At 45.2% G+C, this 22,823-nt stretch overlaps 2 protein-coding genes across 2 annotated transcripts in view; one reads left to right on the forward strand and one right to left on the reverse strand.

Moving 5' to 3' along the window:
* Nucleotides 1–295: 295 nt before the first annotated feature.
* Nucleotides 296–2,761, forward strand: RIOX1 (ribosomal oxygenase 1). The gene has a single exon (XM_046647193.1). The coding sequence runs from the start codon at nucleotides 341–343 to the stop codon at nucleotides 2,285–2,287; it is 1,947 nt and encodes a 648-aa protein (XP_046503149.1). The 5' UTR covers nucleotides 296–340; the 3' UTR covers nucleotides 2,288–2,761.
* A 1,054-nt stretch (nucleotides 2,762–3,815) lies between these two features.
* The window catches only part of HEATR4 (HEAT repeat containing 4), a 29,668-nt gene continuing 10,660 nt past the window's right edge, over nucleotides 3,816–22,823 (reverse strand). The window contains exons 3-15 of the mRNA XM_046647758.1: nucleotides 22,181–22,368; nucleotides 21,008–21,148; nucleotides 17,264–17,467; nucleotides 16,165–16,308; nucleotides 12,908–13,087; nucleotides 11,841–12,001; nucleotides 11,096–11,200; nucleotides 8,361–8,479; nucleotides 7,478–7,658; nucleotides 6,874–6,943; nucleotides 5,833–6,022; nucleotides 4,826–4,904; nucleotides 3,816–4,034 (exon numbers count right to left, since the gene is read on the reverse strand). Coding sequence (XP_046503714.1) covers nucleotides 3,816–4,034; nucleotides 4,826–4,904; nucleotides 5,833–6,022; nucleotides 6,874–6,943; nucleotides 7,478–7,658; nucleotides 8,361–8,479; nucleotides 11,096–11,200; nucleotides 11,841–12,001; nucleotides 12,908–13,087; nucleotides 16,165–16,308; nucleotides 17,264–17,467; nucleotides 21,008–21,148; nucleotides 22,181–22,368 — 1,981 coding nt within the window. The remainder of the gene's footprint in view (nucleotides 4,035–4,825; nucleotides 4,905–5,832; nucleotides 6,023–6,873; nucleotides 6,944–7,477; nucleotides 7,659–8,360; nucleotides 8,480–11,095; nucleotides 11,201–11,840; nucleotides 12,002–12,907; nucleotides 13,088–16,164; nucleotides 16,309–17,263; nucleotides 17,468–21,007; nucleotides 21,149–22,180; nucleotides 22,369–22,823) is intronic.

Below are 22,823 nucleotides of genomic sequence, written 5' to 3' on the forward strand. Positions count from 1 at the left end.
AAGCTGCTGGGGAGCGTGTTATTTAAAAAGAGAGACTAGAAAGAAAGAAGAATTAGTTGGCCAACTTTCTTTCTCCTGGAATCCTAGCAACTTGATTTTTAAATTGCCCACTAAAGATGGAATCCTTGTTAATTTGGCAAGGACTCCGCCGCTCTAATATGAAGCCATGCGTTTAAAGTAACTTGACATTCGCTAACCCGGCGAGCCGGAGGCGCTCGGTGGGAGAGTGGTGGGCGTGGCCAACCCCGAGGCTGCGGGATGCCGCGCCCGCCTTCCCAGAGTGCACCGCGGCCTCGGGCTGCGTGGTTCCTCTTCTCGGCGGCTCCGGAGAGGGCAGACCATGGACGGGCTGCGGGCTAGCTCCGGGCTCTTGAGACGCGGGCGGTTGAGGCGCCGGCGCCAGCCACAGCCACACAGCGGGTCGGTCCTGGCCCTGCCCTTGAGGCCCAGGAAGATCCGAAGGCAGCTGAGGAGAAGTGTTGCGTCCCGCATGGCCGCGCTGAGGGCCCAGACGCTCCCGAGCGAGGACTCGGAGGACTCGAGGGTGGAGTCGACGGTGGACGATCCCGGGGACCCGCTGCCTGCTGGGGCGGCGGCCATCCCGGATGCGGCCCGGCGGGAGCCGTACGGCCACCTGGGGCCTGCAGAGCTGCTGGAGGCCTCGCCCGCGGCCCGCTCCCTGCAGACCCCGCCGGCGCGCCTGGTGGAGGCGCCCGCCCTGCCCGCGCGCCTGGTGCCGGCTTCCGCGCCGCCTGCGCGCCTGGTGGAGGTGCCCGGCGCGCCAGCGCGCGCGGTGGAGACCTCGGCCCTGCTGTGCTCTGCCCAGCACTTGGCGGCCGCCCCACCGGCCGTGGTCCCTGCGACGCTCTCGGGGCCGCAGGTGGACAGCACGGGCGGGGAGCTGTCCTGGGACTCCCCGCTGCTGCGCGTCTTGGCCGAGCTGAACCGCATCCCCAGCAGCCGGCGGCGGGCGGCGCGCCTGTTTGAGTGGCTCATCTCACCCATGCCGCCGGATCATTTCTATCGGCGCCTGTGGGAGCGGGAGGCGGTGCTGGTGCGGCGGCAGGACCACACCTACTACCAGGGTCTTTTCTCTACCGCCGACCTGGACTCCATGCTGCGCAACGAGGAGGTGCACTTCGGGCAGCACCTGGACGCCGCGCGCTACATCAACGGGCGGCGAGAGACCCTGAACCCGCCGGGCCGCGCCCTGCCCGCCGCCGCGTGGTCCCTGTACCAGGCCGGCTGCTCCCTGCGCCTCCTCTGTCCGCAGGCTTTCTCGACCACCGTGTGGCAGTTTTTGGCTGTGCTCCAGGAGCAGTTTGGCAGCATGGCAGGCTCCAACATTTACCTCACGCCCCCCAACTCGCAAGGTTTTGCCCCCCACTACGACGACATCGAGGCTTTTGTGCTGCAGCTGGAAGGTAGGAAACTCTGGCGTGTCTACCGACCCCGGATCCCCACTGAGGAACTGGCCCTGACATCCAGCCCCAACTTCAGCCAGGATGACCTCGGTGAGCCAGTACTGCAGACTGTGCTGGAACCTGGAGATTTGCTCTATTTTCCTCGGGGCTTCATCCACCAAGCCGAATGCCAGGATGGAGTGCACTCTCTGCACCTCACTTTGTCCACGTACCAGCGCAATACCTGGGGCGACTTCCTGGAGGCCGTACTGCCTCTGGCAGTGCAGGCTGCAATGGAAGAAAATGTGGAGTTTCGTAGGGGTCTGCCCCGAGACTTCATGGATTACATGGGGGCCCAGCATTCGGATTCTAAGGATCCGCGAAGAACTGCTTTCATGGAGAAGGTGCGGGTTTTGGTTGCCCGCTTGGGACACTTTGCCCCTGTCGATGCGGTGGCTGACCAGCGAGCCAAAGACTTCATCCACGATTCTCTGCCCCCTGTGTTGACTGATAGGGAAAGGGCACTAAGTGTTTATGGGCTCCCAATTCGTTGGGAGGCTGGAGAACCTGTAAACGTGGGGGCCCAGTTGACAACAGAAACAGAAGTGCACATGCTTCAGGATGGGATAGCTCGGCTGGTGGGAGAGGGAGGCCATTTGTTTCTCTATTATACAGTGGAAAACTCCCGTGTTTATCATCTGGAGGAACCTAAGTGCTTGGAGATATACCCCCAGCAAGCTGATGCCATGGAACTCTTGCTCCGCTCCTACCCAGAGTTTGTAAGAGTAGGGGACCTGCCCTGTGACAGTGTGGAGGACCAGCTTTCTTTGGCAACCATGTTATATGACAAGGGGCTGCTGCTCACCAAGATGCCTCTCACCTGAACTAGTTTCTTGTTGATTGCTGAAAACAAGACAGTAGTGATTCTCTCCTACCGTTACCACCTTTTTGGGGGAAAAACTCATGTTCTTACCTTGATAACCATCAATGTGCTCACATTTACCTTTATGACTTCTTCAATGTCACAAATCTCAAATGATCTTCTAGGAACCACCACCTCATCTAGGCACAAAATAAAAGCAGAAGTTGGAGGTGGAAATAAGGAGCTACTTATGCAGAAGTGACCTTGGTCCCTGATAATTTCAGAGCACCAACTTCATCATCACCCTCAGGCTTCAGTGTACTGTGTAGCACTAGCTGGGTCATTCTGCTTGAGACATTAGAAGTTTTTATTTGGAATTTGCATCCTTCATTTGAGTTCTCTTTCATCAATTTGGGGGGAGGGTTGGGGTCAGTATCGTGTTTGTCATTGTGAGTTTGTATGAATATTAGAAAAGTTATTAAAGTGCCAAAGAATGTTTCCCTTTTCTAAGGCTAGATTATTATGTGGCATGATTTGAAAGAATGTGGGAGTGGGGAGGAAGATAGGGAAAATCTTTCATGGCTGAGGTGAAAGGTTACTTGAGGTGGTTGTAGGATTGGGGACCAATTCTGTAACTTTGGGGGTAATTTACTCATTTTAATCATGCTTACTTGGACCCCAAACAGCACAATCCTATTAGAAAAGTTATGAGTATATTGTTTTTGCTCAGTGCTTGCTTTCATCAGTGGCTGGCACTGCTCCCAAAGGGGCAGCATGTCACCTAGTTGTGCTATCATAGGTCTCAGTCAACCAACTTGTAGCAAGCTGGCCATGAGGGAAGGCTGGTATTCAAGTCACTTTCCACTTTCATTTTTTTCTGGCAGTTGGAAGAAACTTACCCAAATCTGGCAAGTGAATATTCTCATGGTTGGTGGAAAAGAGCCTGGTGTACCAGAGAGCACTGGACTTGGAACCAGAAGACCTGGGTTTGGGGTGGTGGCTGGTAGGCAGCTGGCTGAATGACCTGAGGCTGCTGCTACGCCTGGGCACACAGATTTTGTAAGTATATTTTGGTACAGCTTGATGTCTGCACCTCATCATTTAGGTTGTATCTGGAACTTTTAAAATCCCATCACCGTAACTGACAGGTTCAATTGTATAAGGTTGAGAAGTTTATAAATAGTTTTTTTTTTTTTTTTTAAGTTGCAAAAGCATAGATGTACGTAAAGTAAAAATGAAAGCTCTCCCTCCAATGCGACTTTCCTTAGAGAGCTGAACCTTAAGCTTACAAGGCTTTTTTGGGGTGCTTAATCAAACATCAATACAGTAGTTTTTTGGCTTTTTTAATATTCACGTTTTCCTAAAATGGGCTTTTTTGAACTAACTTTCAAATCAGTTCAAAATTTTTTTAAGGGACAAAATAGCAAATAAAAGCCTGAGGGGCAGGAGAAAAATAAGAGGACTGAGAGGATGGTGCCAAGAAGGAAACGAAGTAGCCTTTCCTGACTTTCATCCTACAGGGCTTGCAGGGAAGTCCCAAAACCTCCAGATCATGGAAAAGTCTTGTTAAAAGGAGTGAAGACACGGGACTCACCTCCAGGAGACCTACCTTTAAAAGTTTCTTGGAGAAAACTATTGAATTTGAGTGGCTTTTGCCCCTCTTTGGGTTGCAAGTAAACACGTTTTGCTTCCTCCTTCACTTTTCCTATGACCATCTCAATCTTGAATACTTTCTGCGTCAGCAAGTCCTTTTGGCTTAGTGTTTGAATCTAGATCAGAACAAATGATGTTGAAAAAACTATACGAGGCTGCAAATCATCAAAAAGCATTAAAGTAACATTGCAGCATGCTTAATGGTGTTAGACGGTATATAAATGCCTAAGAGCATTGTTCTCTTGTGATATTGGTTGGACATGTTTTACACCTGTTAATGAAAAATTCACTTTAGCTTTTTGGACATGAAAGGAACCTGCTAAGAAATGTTTGTTTGGTGTGAAGCTGGTCGTGAATTATATGAAGAAAGAATTTTTTCCTTTTTAAATTCCTTTTTCTCTCTATTCCTTCATTTCATCTAACAGCTTTGAAAGATGAGAACCACCTGTTCAGCTATGAGTGTGCCTTTGGTGAAAGAGCCTTAATTAGGAATTAGGGAAAGTTGAGAAGGAAAAAGAAAATCTAGGGGCCAGCTCCCGTCCCTCATGCCTTCTTTGTGCCTACCTGCAGAAAAGAAAGAAGAACCTGGGTTTAGGGGATGGTGGGGAGAAAATGGAAAGGAATGGAACAGTATTTCAGAAACAACAATTGACAACAGCAAACCCTGATTTTGAGGGCTACTTGATAGGGCTAAGAGGATTTTTGTTTTGGCTTTTTACTAATAGGATTTATAATCCTGTCTTGGATGGATGTTTTGTATCTTCAAATGAGATATCTGTGTCTGAGGTTTAGATGCGATGTGGATGTGGATGTAGATGAGGCTGTGTCTGTGATGAGGAAAAGAAAGGTCTGAGGAACTCTGGAGAGCCCTGCATTTTCTCTGAAAACACAGCTTGTACTTATCTACCCTGTTCTTGATCTCCTGAAGCATTTCTTGGTTTCCTTCATTTTCTAAGTTAAGTATCTTCATTGCCTGATGAATTTCTCTGAAAGATAAGAAGGACTTCTTAGGTGGTTTTTCCTATCCTTAAAAAAGGCACAGGGTTGGCAAATACAGAACTCGGAGTCAGACAAGAATCCTAAATTTCCAATCCTAACTGTGCGGTTTTGCTAAGCCTTAGCTGCAAAAAGGGTGTGATGCTTAGCTTATAGGGATGTTGTGTAGTTTTGTTTTTGTTTTTGGTGAGGAAGATTGGCCCTGAGATAACATCTGTTGTCAATCTTCCTTTTTTTTTGCTTGAGGAAGATTGTCACTAAGCTAACATCTGTGCCAGTCTTCCTCTATTTTGTATGTGGGATGCCGCCACAGCATGGCTTGATGAGCAGTGTGTAGGTCTGTGCCTGGGATCTGAACCCGCAAACCCTGGGCCACTGAAGTGGATTGCATGAACCCAACCACTATGCCACTGGGCCGGCCCCTGTTGTGTAGTTTTTGAGGTGATGTATTTGAAGATACTAATAGATACCATTTATTGAACACCTTTATGACAGTTACTGAACATGTCTTCTCATTAATCATCACCACAAACCCATATGGTAGACTATCATCTGCATTTGATACATGAAAAAATGGGCTCAGAGAGTTTAAGTAACTTAACCCAGGCTCACAAAGCTAGTGCATGCCTGAGCTGGGATTCAAACCGTGGTCTTTAACTCTAAAGCCTGTCCTCACAGTAGGCATCTGATAAAACCAACTGGGATGGAGAACAGGCGCGTGAACTACATGAGCTTGACTTTGCATCTAATTTAGGCCAGTTTTTCTGTTACCCACTTGGGTAAGCATGTGAACGGCACAAGTGAGCCTGTGCTTTTCCAGCCATTAGGCAGCCTGGAAAGGCAGGGATATATTCTAACTCGGGTGGGAGAGTTGGCAGTACAAGAGGCTGTGGCAAGAACCAAAGGTTTAGTGCTTACTTTAGAACAGCATTGTGGTTCTCTAGGAGCAGCACGTCTAGGAAGGTGTCCCTGACCCGGTCTCCTTGAAGTTTCAGGGCTAGGATGCTACGGCAAGCTTCTAGTCGTACACCTGGTGACTCTTCATAGTGGATGGCCCAGAGCAGAAGGTCTGTCACTTGCGGACTCACTTGGCCAATCTGTCCCAAAGCTGCAGAGATTAGAGGGCAGCACAATTTTTAATTTTGTCACTTAAGACTGAGTCGGCTATATCCTAGGATCCAGAGATAGCCTTATTAATAAAGTAATAAGGTGTAGGCAGCCACCTGCGAAATTAAGTATTGCAAATGCTAAACTAAGTATTTTGTCTGTATCTTCCCTTTTGGATGCAAATCACCATTAGAATTTTAGGGATGGGTTATGTTATCTCCAAGGAGATTCCTAGGAGGGGGTGATCCATCCCATCCTTGGGATGTGAGCATACACTGATTTACCTATGTATCTAGGGATGAGATATGGGATGGATAACTCAGAAGACCAGCCTAATCAAGGCAGGGTGATGGAGAAAGGAGGCACAATTACTTCACAGGTTTATCTAGGGCCAGTTCTGCTGGGGACCTGCCAGAGACTGTCAGAGAGAGAAGCAATGCCAAGGATGCTTTAAAAAGAAACTCTAGGAAAATCTGAGGGCAGGGTTTTAGGTCTGTAGCAGTCTTGAATCTGGTCTTTTACAGAGTCCTCTCGTGGAAACCTCCAGAGAAAGCAGGCATAGCCAGCAGTGGATACCTCCTTGGAACTTCTCCCTAATTCTGTTGGCAGGGACTGTCTTGTCAGCCCTTTGCCTTAGTAAGTTTGACATAGACCTAGACTTGGGATCTTTCACTAAAAATTAAAAAGAGGAAGATAATAATCTTTAATTTCTCAGACAAGGAACTTCTGAGAAGGTGTGATCATCCTCCCCTACACACTACCCACTTCCTAGAGAGGTTCTGGGGATCATCTCTACTAGCATATAGGAAGGTATTTGAGGTTGAGGAGCTGGGGCCAATCTTTCTGTAATACCTCGAATGGCAAAGGCCTTGATTTTCCAGTAAGGATCTCTCTGTGTCAGATTCAGAAGGCATTCAAGGACCTGGGATGGATAAAAGGCACTGTTGAGTGGAGAGGACCAGAGCAAGAATGAACCAGAGACAGGGACCCTTCTTGTCTCTAAAATGTACTAGAACCGAAAAATGACTTTTTATTGGTTCTAGTGACAAATGATCTGGAGCCTGCACACACAGCGTATTAGCTGAAGTATCTCATCTGTAGACTGATTTTGTCAGCTCACAGATCTATGGCCAACAGGCTTCTTTTGAACACTTCCATCAGGTTTTCCCCTAATAACTAGGGATTACAACTCCATTCACGAGTTGATCCTAAAGCCCATAACTAAGGTGAGAACAGGATTCAGGGATGTGCTCTAGAGTGAAGTCTGGGCTGGCTGGGAGCTAAATGTGGTCCTCACTGATTGATGTGGCCTCTATACCCCCTCACCTTCCTGGTTCTTATCTCTCATTCTGTGTCCCCACAGAGTGGTGAGTGTTCTATGCACAACAAGGGAAGCTCAGGGTAGTGCCCTCTTCAGGTTAATCAGGTAAGATGGGAACATGTTTCCTTGACTCACCATCTCATCACGGATCTGCAGGGCACCTGCTGCCAAACAGGCTGCCCGTCGAACTGCCATGAAGTCATCAGAGAAGCAGTTCAGGAAGCTTGGGAGAAGCTTGGCGGTCATGAGCTTGAGCCTACCAATCAGGGAGAGGGCTTCCACACGCTCCTGGGGATTTCCTTGACTCAGTTTGACTCTGTAAGGCACAGGTGCTTTTATTTTCCCTCCTTAAACTTTTGGTGCCCCCCTCCACCCCACTAATGCCCTCAGGATAAAATCCAACCTCTGTAGGCTCTCTATTGTTCATTCCCACCCTTTCCTAGTCAGCCTTATGCCCATTAGGTTAAGTTTCACTGCGCAAAGACCTCAACTCTCTTGTTTACTTGAATCCCTATGACCCAGCATATGCTAGGCACTAAGCTATCTTGACTGAATAAAGGAAACATTCAACATGCACCTCTTACACAGTCGAGTTCTCTTCACTGCCTTTAGATGTGCCATGCTCATTTCTGCATTTGGCTCCCAGCCTGGAATGTCTTCCCTTCTCCTCTCTGCCTGAAGTCTTAGCCATCTTCCACAAACATGACCTTACTAGACATTTGTGTATCATGCCTGTATCATCAGAATCATGTCCTAGTTTTGAACTCTTAAACATCCAAAACAGTGCCTAACACCTAGTGGGCACTCAGTGATTCTTTCCTTAGCCACAGTGTTAGCATCTGTAGGGACTGTTAACTTTCTATTTTATTTTTTTAAAATAATTCTGCAATGGGACCTAGTACGATGATAAGCATACAATACAGGGCAGCTCACCCAAACGCTGGCAGGCTGGATCCCAGGCCGCCTGAACACTTGTAAGAATAGAGAAGTTTCTCTCTCCATGTTGACTACGTCTTACCTGATTGTGTCATGCACCTCCTTCCCAAGGCTCTTGTGCCCCAGAGCTTGGGCAGCTGCTTGTCTCACTTCCTTATGCCAGTCATTCAACATCAGCTGGATCAACTTATGTTTCATATCCTATAAATAGGTGTAATAATGAGCTACCATTTATTGAACGTCAGTTTTGTACTTGGCACTGCGCTAAATGTTTTTTTTCCCAGTTATTTTATTGAGGTCATAATGGTTTATAACTGTGTAATTTCAGGTGTACGTTATTATTTGTCAGTTTCTTATAGACTGCATTGTGCTCACCACCAATAGTCTAATTTTTTTTTTTAGCAAGATTAGCCCTGAGCTAACATCTGCCGCCACTCCTCTCTTTGCTGAGGAAGATTGGCCCTGAGCTAACATCTGTGCCCATATTCCTCTACTTTATATGTGGGACGCCTGCCACAGCATGGCTTGATTAGCGATGCGTAGGTCTACACCCGGGATCCAAACCAGCGAAATCCGGGCCACTGAAGCAGAGCATGCAAACTTAACTGCTGCATCACTGGGCTGACCCCACCAATAGTCTAATTTTTATCTGTCACCACACATGTTCCCTTTAACCCTTCCGCCAACCCCTGCACCCCGTTCCCCTCTGGTACCACTAATCTGTTCTCTTTGTCCACGTGTTTGTTTATTTTCCACATAGGAGTGAAATCATACGGTGTTTGTCTTTCTCTGGCTGGCTTATTTCGCTTAACATCATGCCTTCAAGGTCCATCAATGTTGTTGCAAATGGGACAATTTTGTCTGTTTTTATGGCTGAGTACTATGTGCTAAGTGTTTTTACCCATCACCTAATCCTCCCCAGTAGTCCAATGAGGCAGATATTATTCCCATTTACAGATGACAAAATGGTGGCTTAGATTTACTTGCCCAGGGTTAATATGTCGAGTGCTGGAGCCAGGACTCAGACCCAGGTCTGTCCTCCAAGCTCATTCTTTAAACTGCTACCCTATGTTGGAGGACCAGTGCAATCTGTGTTTGAGAGACTTAAAATTTGAAGGTGATACGTTAATAGGGTGACCAACTCATTTCAGTTTACCTGGGACTTTCTTGGTTTTAGTATTAAAAGTCCTGTGTCCTGGACAAACCGGGACAGTGGCCACCCTATATATCAGTACTTCTTTCAGAGGGGAAGGACAAAGATTACTACAGTTATAGCTGATGATTGTGTAAATGTGCCCTGTTTTCCTGGCCTGAAACATCTCCCTTTTCCACCCTTACCTGGTAACTGCTGTTTTCCTACTCTTCTTTTAGGATTTAGATCAAAAAGCATCTCCTCCGTAAACTCTCCTGTCCCCTCTGTAAGCACAGGAAATCCCTATAATACCTCATAGTGGCTTCTGTTACAGCTATTTATAACATTTACTGAGAGAGGCCATATTATCTTGACATCCCCAATGCTAGTATAGTACCTAGCGTGTAGGATATGGTCAGGAAGTGCTTGCTTACTGAATGATGAAAGAACGGATGGACATACTGCCTTTCTTAATTCCAGCGGTCTGACGTGGAGTTCTCATCTTAACCCGTCCCCGGCTTGCTCTGCGTATCGTAATTTTTACTTTCAGTTGGCAATCCTGAGTGACAAGTGCTAAGGCAGTGAATGTGCACATGAATTGGCTGTTGTTAAAAAGCAGATTCTGACTGAGTTCACCTGAGGTGAGATTTTGCACTTCTAACAAGCTTCCAGGTGATGCCTGTGTTGCTGGTCCAGCACTTTAGCAGCAGGGTACGATAGCAGTTGAGGAAGAATTAACGACCAAAACATCTTCAGGTGATTATACCAAATGGCCAGATTTTGTGCTTTCCACACCAAAATGTGAGGGTCAAAGAGTGGAGGGTGTTCACTTCTCATGGGAGTGGCAGTGTTCTGGGCCATTTTGCAGGTACTCAGTGTTATAAGGAAAAGACATAGTGGCACATGGGAAGAAGGGCAAAAATCCCATGTGGACAGCTCAAGGTGATTTAAAAATAATTGCAAAAGGAGGTCAGGTGAAGGCCTAAATGATGGTCACGGTTCCCTTTGCCTGGAAGTCCCTCTTCAGTCCTGTCCCAGTCTTGCTCAGCTGTCCCAGGTTCCTTCACAGAACTTTAACTGATGAGTTCAGCCTCATCAGTCTCTCTCCGAAAAGTGTTAAGAAAGTACCTTACATTTATCGCTTGTTCTTGACTCACTTGTTTGTTAGTCTTGGTACTCCAACTATAATGTCAGTTTTTTGAAAGTAGGGACTGTGTTTTATACTTTCTCTGTGCGTGTGCTGAGCACTCAAGGAGAGCCAGTATAGACACTAGGATAGTTGGGTTGTTGGGTAGTTTAAGTCAGTGCTGCTCAAACTATCTGTGATGCAAGACCAGTTTTTTGGGGTGGGAAACGTCATTGACTGATACTTATACGTTGATGCTGAAACAACATCAAATTACTATAAAAGTTTCTAAACTCGTTCTCTTGTTTTTTTGCTTGTTTCCTCGTGGGTGAGTTAAAAGTGTTTGTGGACTGCTGCCATGCTGAGAAGCAGTGGCTTAAGTCGCAGAAAGACATGGCATTTGGAGATAATTCTGACTTAGGAGTAAGAGTAGCAATGTAAGAACAGAGGTCTGTTTGGTAAGAATGGGATACTAGATAGCAGCAAAAAGTGGAAGGGCCCCCTAGCCCAGGCTTCGCTTAGACTTTCTGTCCTGGGAACACAGAAAGAGAAGGCTTACCAAACTGACACTTCCACTGATCTGGGAGACAGCCCGGCAGGCCACAATCCGATCCTTCCATTGACGGCTGTTCAGCTCCACGGCAAGCAGGGTGTGTATCAGGGTCTGAGGAAATGGAAGACTTGTGTGAATATTCATAATTGCTTTTAGAGATGCTAGAACCTTGAAGAAGTGACATCCTAACGTGGCGTTCAGCATAATTAGTGTCACAAGTACATGAGATGCCCATCTCTAGCAAAGGAAAGAGTGGGTTTACAAGATATGAGGCACTCTTCCATCTGAGCCAACTGACTTCTGGGATCAGAAATCAGGGAACAAGACAGATTTAGTAATCTGAACAGAAAACTCCTGGGGTCTTCTCTTCTTGACTGTCTTTACCCCTAAAATGATTTGTATATGCCTCAATCTTTTTGGGTTTCACATTTCTGCTGAAAGTAAACAGAATGGTAGGTCTGTGCAGTTTTCAATGGTAAACTTCCGGCAGAAGCAAATTCTACATATCACAACTCTTCTTGCATATAGTTAGAAACCACCGGCAACCTGCTTTTCTCACCTTTCTCTTAGCTCACTATTGTCACTTCCCTGTATACACCCCAGTTCACCCACACTTAGTCCAGTTCCACCTATGCTTGAGATCATCCTACCCTGCCACCTGCTTTTTTGATTCCTTACATTCACTGACCTCAAAGACCCAATTGTTCCCCCAAATCTGGTTTCTTTCTCTGACTCTAAAACAGGCACATACTGTCTTCCCACTGAGATGGCTCAGGAGCATACAAGACTGGTGCTCAGTTTCCTCATTCCTCTTGGTAAACAGCTGATGGAGGATCCTCTTAATCACGGGGTAAGTGGCAGCACCTTCCAGAGCCAAGCACTGAGCTGCAGCCCAGCTGTCCACGCTATTACCTGCCACAGTGGGATGAAAAAAGGAGTCCAGAATGGCAATCTCTTCTCCCCACAGAGAGAACAGCCTTTAGGTTGGTACCCAAGGCTGCTACCTGCCTGATAACTCACTTCCTTGTGCCCCTCTCAGTCTAGAAATGCAATGCTATATTTAAAGCATATTTAAGTGGATCATGTCAAGGTTTTAAATATAGACTGAAAATCTTAACTGAAAAGTCTCATCCTAAAAGGCTCTTGTTAGGAATAGAGCAGTAAGGCGCTTCTGGCCTCGGTGAGAGATACAGTTGTTCCTCCCCCTAGAGGTTGGGAAGTCTGGAGTGAAGGCTTTTTTAAAACAGATGAATTAAGTGGTTGAATGTCTATATTCAGACGGCCAAACCAGTCAGCCCGCTGTCTTTGTCTCCACCCCACTACCCACCACCCTGCCTCTAGGGAAGGAACGGGCACATCTTTCAGAGAGAACAGTCAGGCCTCTTGGGCCTAACTGACAGGCACCTGACAGGACCCTTTTGCTTGTATTACTCCAACAATGCATGTGGTCAATGCCTGTAAGTTACTGTGCAAAAATGGAAGCATGATGTATTCAAGTGGTGATTTTTTTAATTTTCAGAAAGTATTCTTTAATATTGTTACATCATCTTTTCACTGAAAAGAAAATCTGGTTGTGTGAATTCAAGGGGGCATGTTTTCTAGTCAAATGCACCTGAAACACTTAGCCCAGGTCCCACTTGGTAGCAATATACCTATTTTGTCAAAGTGCCTAGGAAGAACTAAGCTCTGTTCAACATAAACCTAAAGTAGACATCACAGAGCATGATTGTGGAGAGGAAAGGATTAGGAAAGGCTGATGGTGAGATTTCCTTGCTCTACCCCATATTCCCGGGTCAGAAATAACAGGGCCTTACTCACCCTTCAAAAGGGCAGTCTGCATGATGTCCCGGGCAACGGGATTATGTGACTGTATGGCGTATTGGCATACCGCTGCTGCCATCCGCACATGCTCATTCTTGTCACAAAGAGCAGCCTCCAGGGCGGGCTGTAGAACCTCTGGCAAGTCCTGGATAGGTGGGGCTTTCACGGGCTCCTTGTCTGTGATCAAGAGAGCCAGGTAAGAGGGTGTAGCCCCTTGGCTTTTCTCTGAAACACAGCATCCTTCCCGTGGCCAACCTCAGTCTCAGTTGCAGGTGATTCCTGCTACTTAATGTAATTAGAGTTTAGCTGAGCCCCTGCAATGGGCAGGATTTTATGGTTCACTTCTGTGCTGGGTATCCCACTTCCCAATCCTTTATCTTCTGGCTTCTAAAGAGCTGTATTCAAGCCAAAAAAGAATGTTTCCAGCTAGGCTATCGCAACCTTCACCATTAGTTTTAGTGATGAAAATCAACCTCTTTACCCTATATATTTTTGTATTTTTAATAATAGCAATTATATTTACATAGTGCTTTGCCATCTATATAGTGTTTTCATATTATCGCATTCAGTCTTCCAGCCCTCATTGAAGTAGGCAAGCCAGGTGTTACTGCAGAGCTCACCTGAAATATGTGTATTTCAGGAGTCTTAGTTTTAACTAAACAGACTCACAAGACCATCATAGACCACACATGGCACAGTCTTCAGAAGGATGCAGGGTGGGAGCACAGTTTGCCAACAGGGCAGCCTCAGGCATTCCTTTCGGCCAGTTCTTGAGGCATTTTGAATAGCATTCCACAGAGCCTGCTGGGGACAGCTCAGGAACATAGAATCCACTCTGGGAACAAGTCTTATGTTTCACGGAGTTGGTATCTCTTTTTTAACAACGCCATAAATATATTTCCAGAGTCCACAAAGAGCATGCCTGTTATCATTCACAGCATTCATGGAAACCCAAAGGATGGTGCTGCCTTCAAGTATTCATATTTCACTTACAGTTCTTCCCAGTCCAAATGTATCATTCAGGGTTCATTTTTATCATAAGTGATGCTGCCTTTAAAGATAGTTCCTGTCCTTATCAGGTTATCAGGGCCACGGGTAGGCATTTAAAGCTCAAATTCTCAAGTAGAAAGGGCAAAGGTTTTCCTAACCTTTTGTCCATAACTATTCTCATTTTGTGGATAAAGAATTTGAAGCTCAGAGAGGCTAGCTGACTTACCAAGGAGTCAGCAGATTGGACCTGTGACTGTGATTTTAGGATTTTTAATCTGTCCTTTTTACTAACAATGGGGGCTGCTATGGCATCTATTAAGAACAGGTTAGATGGAAATATGTGTATTTCTGGGCAATAGATAGAAGTCAGTTCAGTATTTCAAGAAATAATAAGGACTTTTTGGGGTGAGGTGTAGGGAGGAAATAAGACAAATCAAAATTGAATCAACCAGGACATGTGAAAGGGATCACGTGAAAGGCACAATTCTAGGGGAAGACAAAGGCGTTCTTTGTATGTGTGTGGAAGATTTGGGGATAAGATTATAATAATACCTGTTGCTGCCTATTGAAGGTTTTCTCTATATCCTGGCACTGAAAATACATCATCTCATTTAGTAGCCAAGGAAACAAGCAGTTATAATAAATGTATGTGTGGGAGCATACAGCAGGGACACCGAACCGAGTCTGGGGGGGAGAGCAAGGAAGACTCCTCAGAGGAGGTGACACTTGAGCTGAAAAGTGAATGGCAAGCATAGAAGTTAATCAGGTGAAGAGAGAGAAGAGGGATTTTCCAGCAGAGAAGCAACAAATTTGAAGACCTGGAGGAAAAATGCCCAAATCTGGAGCTCCATAGACAAGAAATAAGTCAAATGAAACTTTAAAAACCTGACAACTTTGTAGAGGTAGAATGACTCCCCGCCCTTAAGGAGTTCCTTGCCTGGTAGGGATGGCGGGAAAGTAAACAGACAGTTATGAGAGAGTGATTAATATTAGGATGCTACCAGCAACAGAGAAGGAAAAAGTATCAGCCTGGGCTTCATATAAAAGGTCAATCTGAGAGGGCACTTGAGGGCTAAGAGACCGTCGGTTTTATGTTCTTTCAAGAGCAGTTTATAGTTTCCATCTTCTGGGTCCTATGTCTTAACAACCATCTCCTCAGTAGGTTATAGTTCTGGCCTTTGTAGATGGGAAATTTTCCTTTTTAACTGCTTATTGCTAGTAAAGAAAAAAGCTATTGACATTTCTTTTTCAAAAGATTACAGACCATTGGAAAAAATGGCCAAGTCCTTAATTCATTTTACAAAGGTAGCAAAAACTAAAAAATAGTGTAAATAAAAACAAAACTACCAATTTCATTTACAAATGTAGTTAAACATTCTAAAATATTAAGTCAAACCCATTGGAGTAAAAAAAGAATACTATATCATCATCATTGGGATTTATTTTAAGAATTTAACAGCAGAATTCATCATAACCACAAATTAAGGGAGAAAAAGCTAGAAAATGGCTGATAAAAATTCAACAGTCATTTTTGTAATTAATAGAAAAGCCAACATACATGTTGGCATATGTTTGTAAAAGCAGAGAGAGAGTTGTGGAATGCCCAGCTAAACATAGCTTACCCTGGGGAGTGGCGTGGGGGTGGGAAGGTAATTACTTCTTTTTATATTCCTCCGTGTTGACTGATAATGACGCTTTATATTTCTCTTGTAATTAAGAAAGGATATTTAGGAGGTAGAATCAGTAGGATTTATTGGTCAGTTGGTTGTGGGGAAAGGAAGGACTTGTCCAGGATGACGCAGGGTCCTGACTGGAAATGGGATGGATTTTGGGGCTGCGGATTGAGACGTGGAATGTGGAGAGGGGTCTACGGAGAGGGCAGTGACTTCAGGATGGGACATGTTCACGTTGAGGTGTGATGTCAAAAGAAGTTAAGGCTAAAATGGAGTTGGGAGGAAAGTGTGTATATACAGCGTTCAAATATATATTTCAAATATATATATATTTACATATATATAATTTTTGGCTATTACGATTGGGTCTGAAAGGTAATGGAGTGTAGTGTAAAAGGCACTGGACCAGAAGTCAGGAATTTTAATCTCATCTCTATTGCTAATAAACTGTATATATTCAGGCCAGTCTCTGGATCTTGGTTTTCACATTTGTAAAAGGATCTCAGATAAGCTCCAGGGTCCCCACCAGTTCACATTTTCTACGGCTCTGTGAGTTGTTGCTATGCTCAAGCAGTTCATTCTGGCTCTCACCTGAGTCCCCCTGGCTGGTGACAATCCGGGGCCGTTCTAAAGCCGCTGTGGCACATGTGAGGATGGCTTGGATCCGGGTGTCATCATGCATGTCCCCCAAGCTCCGCAGCAGGCCCTCTACTGTCTCATGGTGCCACTCAATGACTGTGCCGCAGGGAGGGAAATGAGAAGAGAACCACCTGGTTAGGGGTATGTTGTGCTGCAGGTAGGTGACAAGAAGTTCCCTTCCCTTCAGGACAATTCAAGCAAAACATTAGCTCAGAAGAATAAAGGACCCCATGGAAGTTATTTCTCTGATGATCCAGGTACCCTCTTGGGCAGTTCCCAAACAAAACCCTCCCCAGTCCCATCCTATATCCTATCTCTCTTTGCTTAAATAACTCTTCATTGTTACCATCTGGAAAATAAAAACGGGCAATAAATCATAGTGGTTAAGGATACTGTGTTGTCAGATATACCTGGTTTGGAATCACAGTTATTAGCTGTGTGACCTTGGATAAGTTACGTAAGCTCTCTGAGCTTGAGGTTTGTCATTTGTAAAATGAGAACAATACTAGAATCTACCATACAGAGTTGCTTTGAGTATTAAATGAATTAACTAGACGAAGTGTTTAGCAAAATGCCTGACAAGATAAGGGCTCAAATGTTAATGATTGTGGTTATCAATAGGTTTCCTTTCCTTTGAAGGCTCTTGCCATCTGGCTTTCAAGGTCTCCCTCATTTTATTGCTAACTGCTCTCTTTGCCGGTATCAAGCCTTTGAGTGCTCCCATCATCTGTAGTTGCTCCCTACTAGTAGCTTTTACTCAGAATCTCTTTTTCAACCCATTTTTGTGTATCTGATCCAGTTTATGTGATGGGTTGCTTCTGTTTTTCCTGCACTAACTAAACTAGTCTCTCATTTTCAGAAAGCCAGCAGCCCTTGAACCCTCAAATCTTGTGGCTTTCAACAGTCCTTGCTAGGCCCTTACTCTGCCCCAGATTGTTATGTTTCATAAGATAGGGATGATTTTCAAAGATTGAGAAAAGCTGCTCCAAGGTGAGGACTCCTCCCTCACAAATACACACTGATACATCGGGAACCCGCCCCCTTCACTCACTTCGGGCCCAGGCAGTCTTCCATTCCTGCAGCATCCTCTGCAGGACCACCAGTTCCCAAGTCACATCCTCCTTCAGTGATTTTGACAGCTTCTTGGGTCTCCTGGTCTTAATGGGCGCGTCCTCTTCACCCGCCTGCAGCAGCAGATCCTTGGCTGGGGTGGGCAAAGCAGTCCAGCGCAGGGTCCCTTTCACAGGCCTACAAGCTGTGCAGTATGGCAGTATGAGATATTTCTCCCCACTGCTCTAGGCCTAGTGTTCCCAGCTAGCACCACATTCCTGTTCCTGACAAACACCAAGACAAAACAAATCTCAAGAGAACTTTCCCGTGATTATATAGGGAACTGAGTACAAGTTCCATAGGGAGTTAGGAAAAGTCCTGACTACAGACATGATAAAGCCATGATAATGGGGAGAAAAACTGAGATAGATACAAACGTTTTTATAAGTTTAATAAATCTTTAGGAACATGAATATGTTTATATATAACAAGGTTTGCTCATAAAATTCAATTATTTGATATATTGCAATTTAAAGTAGAGTATAATTGGCCATTAATTCCTAATTTTTTAAGTTTTTAATTTGAGAGAAGGAATGGTGCTACCAGCTGCTAAATTTTAAAGATTTTAGCATCTCTGAGTTTTTCTTTTATTTTGGTGAGGAAGATTGGCCCTGAGCTAACATCTGTTGCCAATCTTCCTCTTTGTGTTTGAGAAAGATTACCCCTGAGCTAACATCTGTGCCAGTCTTCCTCTACTTTGTGGGATGCCACCACAGCCTGGCTTGATGTTTGGTGTGTAGCTCTGCTTGCAGGATCTGAACCCATGAACCCTGGGTCACTGAAACAGAGTGCATGAACCCAATCACTACACCACCGGGCCGGCTCCTGAGGTTTTTTTTTAATTATGACAAATAACAGTTGGAAATTTGAGAACAGAAGAAAATATATAAATAGAGATTTATATGGTTGTTATAGAAAAATAGTTTATGTTTTCTAGACTTAATGTTCTCCCTAGTGTCAGATCCAGAAAGCCTCTTTCTCAGAAGAGTAGTTGTGTGGAGAAGGCAAAATATAAAAATATTTCCAGATTACTAAATTCATTATTTGCCACATTGCTTATCAGTCTCACATTCTAATCTGTCACTATCAACCATTTCTTTTTCTTCAAAGATTTCATTCTAACTCCAACACGTTTAGATTTGTTCTTAGTTCTTTCCTTTGAGCAAGGAGGGCAATACCATTTCTTTCTTCCTGTGTAGAAAGAGTCCCGTGAGACTCCAGGGCAGTTTAGCCCAGATGCCCATACAGAGTGTAGCCCCGAAATGGTCTTCACCTGGCTTGGTGGTACTGGGAGAACCCAGTCACCCTGCTGAGGGCCTCTTTCTTTGCAGGGGAGGATGTGTGCAGCCACAAGCCGTGGAACCACCTCCAGACAGGTCAGCTACCAGTGAGTGGACACAGACACTCCCTCACTTCCCTCCTTTCAGCCTGCTTGAAATCCCTCTGAAGGAAGTGAGAAGTAGCCGAGTTAACCCCTCTCTTCCTATATCCCCCTGCTCAGAGTGTTAAAATGGATGTGGTGAGGAAGTCCTGAATCCCTGATATTTAACCTCTGTGGAAGTGGCAACATTTATTTTACTTCCAGTATTTTGAGTTCTAGGGAGGTAGGAACACATCCACTAACCCCCTTCCATGTCCAGATTTATCTAAAGGGAGCACACAAAGAAACAACTCTTGGGGCCGGCCCCGTGGCTGAGTGGTTAAGTTCGTGTGCTGTGCTTCGGCGGCCCAGGGTTTTGCAGGTTCAAATCCTGGGTGTGGACATGGCGCCGCTCATCAAGCTGTGCTGAGGTGGCATCCCACATGCCACAACTAGAAGGACCCACAACTAAAAATATACAATTGTGTACCGGGGGGCTTTGGGGAGAAAAACGAAAAATAAAATCTTTTAAAAAAAAAGGAACAATTCTTTGATTTTCTGTGGGACAAAAGGTCAGTACACTTTGTTGGCAGAAACAAACGGTGCCTTTGTGACTTGTACCATAAAACCCCATGCTTGGCATACAGGAACTGTAATCATGTTCTGGGCACACTAGAGAGTTTAATGTCATGATTTGGGGGAAATTAAAGGCTATTTAGTAATAAGTACACTTTGTATCTTGAGAAGTTTCATCATTTTAAATCACCATCTAAGTGTTTCAATTTAATCAAAATGGAGAGGAAAAAAATCTACCCACATCTAACCCCAGGAATTTTCCTGTTTTTTCCAGGTTCTTACATACTAATATTTCTTAAGATGAGATGATGAATAAAATGGTTATAAGAAGGTATGTGTATATTACTATTTTGACTTTACTTCCCCAGATTAATTTCAAATACTATTTTCAAAAAGAGTTTGAAAAACCCTGCAGCATCAGTTCATTAAATGTTCTGTGTTCTGGAGAAAAAGAGGGCAGGTATCCGGCACCACGGGGGGGAAGTGCCTGTGAAGCAGGTGAGATGGGTGGGGAAGCTTCCGTGAATGCAGTAGGATCCTCAGAGTAGTTTTTTTTAATAAAAGCTTTATTGGGGTAGAAATCACATATTATAAAACTCATCCTTCTAAAGTATATGCAGTTCAGTGGTTTTTAGTATATTCACAGAGTTGTGCAACTATCACCACTATCTAATTTTAGAATATTTTCATCACCTCCAAAAGAAACCACATACCTATTCCTCTCTCCCCCCGGAAACCACTGATCGACATTCTGTCTCTGTGGATTTGCCTATTGTCAGAGGAGAGGACATGCAGAGTTGAGTTGGCTTGTGGGGAAAGTAGTATGTTACTAAAAATGCCTTGAGTTTGTATGGCACTTAATGGTTTATAAAACATATTCACAAAATCACCTAAGTGTCAGTAAATATCCCAAAAGTGCCTCGCTGTAGGAATGATTAGTCTCAGTTTTAATGAAGCAATGGAAACCCCAGAAGGTGACTTGCCAAGACCCAACCCAAGGCTTTGCTGGGGTGCCTTCTCCACTGCTTTATAAAGGTGGTCCTCAGCAAAGAATGAGCGGGTGTGAGTTTTGGGGAAGCTGCCATCATTAGCACCTCTTCTACTCTAATGGCAATTGCCTAGCCAGGCAGCACTAGATACAGAGGTTTGGGGCTGGTAGGAAAAAGAATGGGTCATTACTGCTGCTTGTTTCTGCATACCAGGGGGCCCATCTACACAGTGACACTGCAAAGAAAGAGTCATGGGAAATGGAGACATAGCCTCTTGGAGGGATGGGCACTTTTTGTTTCACAAGCTCGTTTCTTGATTATCTTCCTTATCTGTCTTACAGAATGAAAAATGATGTACTTGTGAAATGGAAACTTACAACACAGGATCACCCTAGGGCCTGAGGCAGGTATGGGCCTGAGAATGGAGCTGGTGGGGTAGAGCCAACCCAAAGGAATAGGGCAGAGTGTTGAATCAGGGGTTTGATGTACTTCTCTGGAAGCATTAAGATGGGCTCTGCCTTATTGGTAATTACTGGTCCTAAACCACTGAGTTACACCTAAGTTTTATCTGATTTCAACTGAATGGATGCTCCCCAAAGGCTTTTCCTAGTTACAGTTAGTATTTTATAATTTTATGACATGATTTGTAGTCGGTAGGAAGGGACTCCCCTAGATGCTGGTGGTGCCTCAGCCTATGAAACGGGCCTGAGAGAAATAGCCACACTTCCATCTTTACCCCCATTCTCAGCTTCCTGCTTACGTGCTTCAGGAACTGGCTGGGAAGTCCACCTTTCTGGGCTTTGAGGGAAGACCGTACATAGCTGCTTGTCATACCGATTGAGGTTTTCCAGGAAAATTTGGTCTCTCTTTGCACCAATCTTGTGGATGACCTGGACTTTATCTGCGATAAAGATAAAGAAATGAGTCCCCAGCACCTCCCTCCTTCCTTTCTTCCTGGGTTTTCAGTCACCAGGATCAGACTCAATTACATTTTGCTCTACTCTAAGCTCCTTGGACTCATAACTCCCATGCTATGGGAACATCCCTTGAAGGTGACTGTTGCTAGGAAATAATGAGCTGGTGGCCTGAGGCCTGGAAGCCAAGGCAGCACCTGTCTAACTTACAGGCACTGCCCCTCTGGAAAGCTAGATACTAATGAAGGGGTACCTAATTCGTCTCTTATCAGTCATAAATTCCTTCATCTGAATAATTTTGTGAAACATCTGAAGAAGACTTTGAGTTGACAGCAGTTTAGGAACAGGATGGGAGTCGGGAATAATAAACAACTTGGAACATGCAGACCTAGATTGGGTATCCTGGAAGCCCAGGCAACTAAAGGATAGTAAGATGGGAGGGGAAAGTAGTGGACATACTGGGCATTGGGCAAGAAGAGTTATAGATGCTTTCTCATCTACTCTTGAAGTATATTTTTGTTAATGTTGTTTTACAAATAAGGTACATAAGGCTCAGAGGGATTATATAATTTGCTGAAAGTCAGTACGAAGGGGCTAAGCCAGGATTTAAACTCAGATCAGCCTGACTGCAAAGCCTGTGATTTTTTCCAGCATAGTACCTCAATGGGGGAATACGTCAAAGTGAGCAAAAGGGGAGGGTATACAAAGAAGAGGGAGGTTATTCCCAAAGCCAAGTCTTGCTTCCTTGACAGTCCCATCCTCCACGGCCTCCTTAGTAATCCAGAGGGATAGAGAAAGGGGGAAGAAGGAGAATAGTTTCTTCCCCAACAGATACCTCCCCCCCACCCCCCAAACAAAACCCACAAACTCCCGTGCTGGTGACCAGGGGATGGTACCATGAACACCAGGGTCATCCAGGGCCTCTCATCCACACCCACAAATGTGTCATCCCCCAGCTACCTTCCACTCCCTGCTCCGTGTCCACCTCAGCCCCCACCACAGGGCCCCCGCTCTATTACCAAAGTAAATCTCCTGTTCAAAGGTGTTGTCTGTGGAGTAAGCAAACTTTCCAGCTCGGGAATTTACTTGTCGGAAGTAGCTCTGGTTTCGGGGCTGGCAGATGCTCCTCTTTCCACTGATATCCTCAGCGATATTATTGTCAGGCATGGTTTCAATAGTCTGCACTTGTGGCAAGTAATTGGGCAATCTTGGCAGGAGTGAGAGAGGGAGAAAAGGGGGGAAATGTAGGAGATGGACCTCCCCTTTTCCATCAGATCCATAGCTCACTCTCTTTCCTCTCTAAGCTCAGCTCATACACACATAAGCATCTAAAGAGCACCTGTGTTTAACTGTTGGCCTTGCCCCCACGGTGAATGTGGAGCTTCCAGGAGGGTCTGTCTGTAGCCACCTTCTCCCTCTCCTAGTGGAGCCACTCCTGCAGTCACTGGATGGCAGGAAAGAGTGGCCATGCTCCTGGCATGACCTTTTTTTTTTTTAACATTGGTGCCTTTAGAGGTTGCATGGACTTGGGGAAGGGAAGCCGCTTCCTACGTTAACTCACTGTATCTTTTATGTGTGTGGTTATTTACATTCCTGTAAGCTTCTTAAAGGATAGGTCCATGTCTGTCTCATTTACATTGTATTCCTAGCACTTCACAGAGT

Source organism: Equus quagga, chromosome 20 (genome assembly GCF_021613505.1).
Source record: "Equus quagga isolate Etosha38 chromosome 20, UCLA_HA_Equagga_1.0, whole genome shotgun sequence".
NCBI lineage: Eukaryota > Metazoa > Chordata > Mammalia > Perissodactyla > Equidae > Equus > Equus quagga.

Coding starts and splice junctions, on each gene's coding strand:
- RIOX1 (XM_046647193.1), top strand. CDS start 341: ATGGACGGGCTGCGGGCTAGCTCCGGGCTCTTGAGACGCGGGCGGTTG.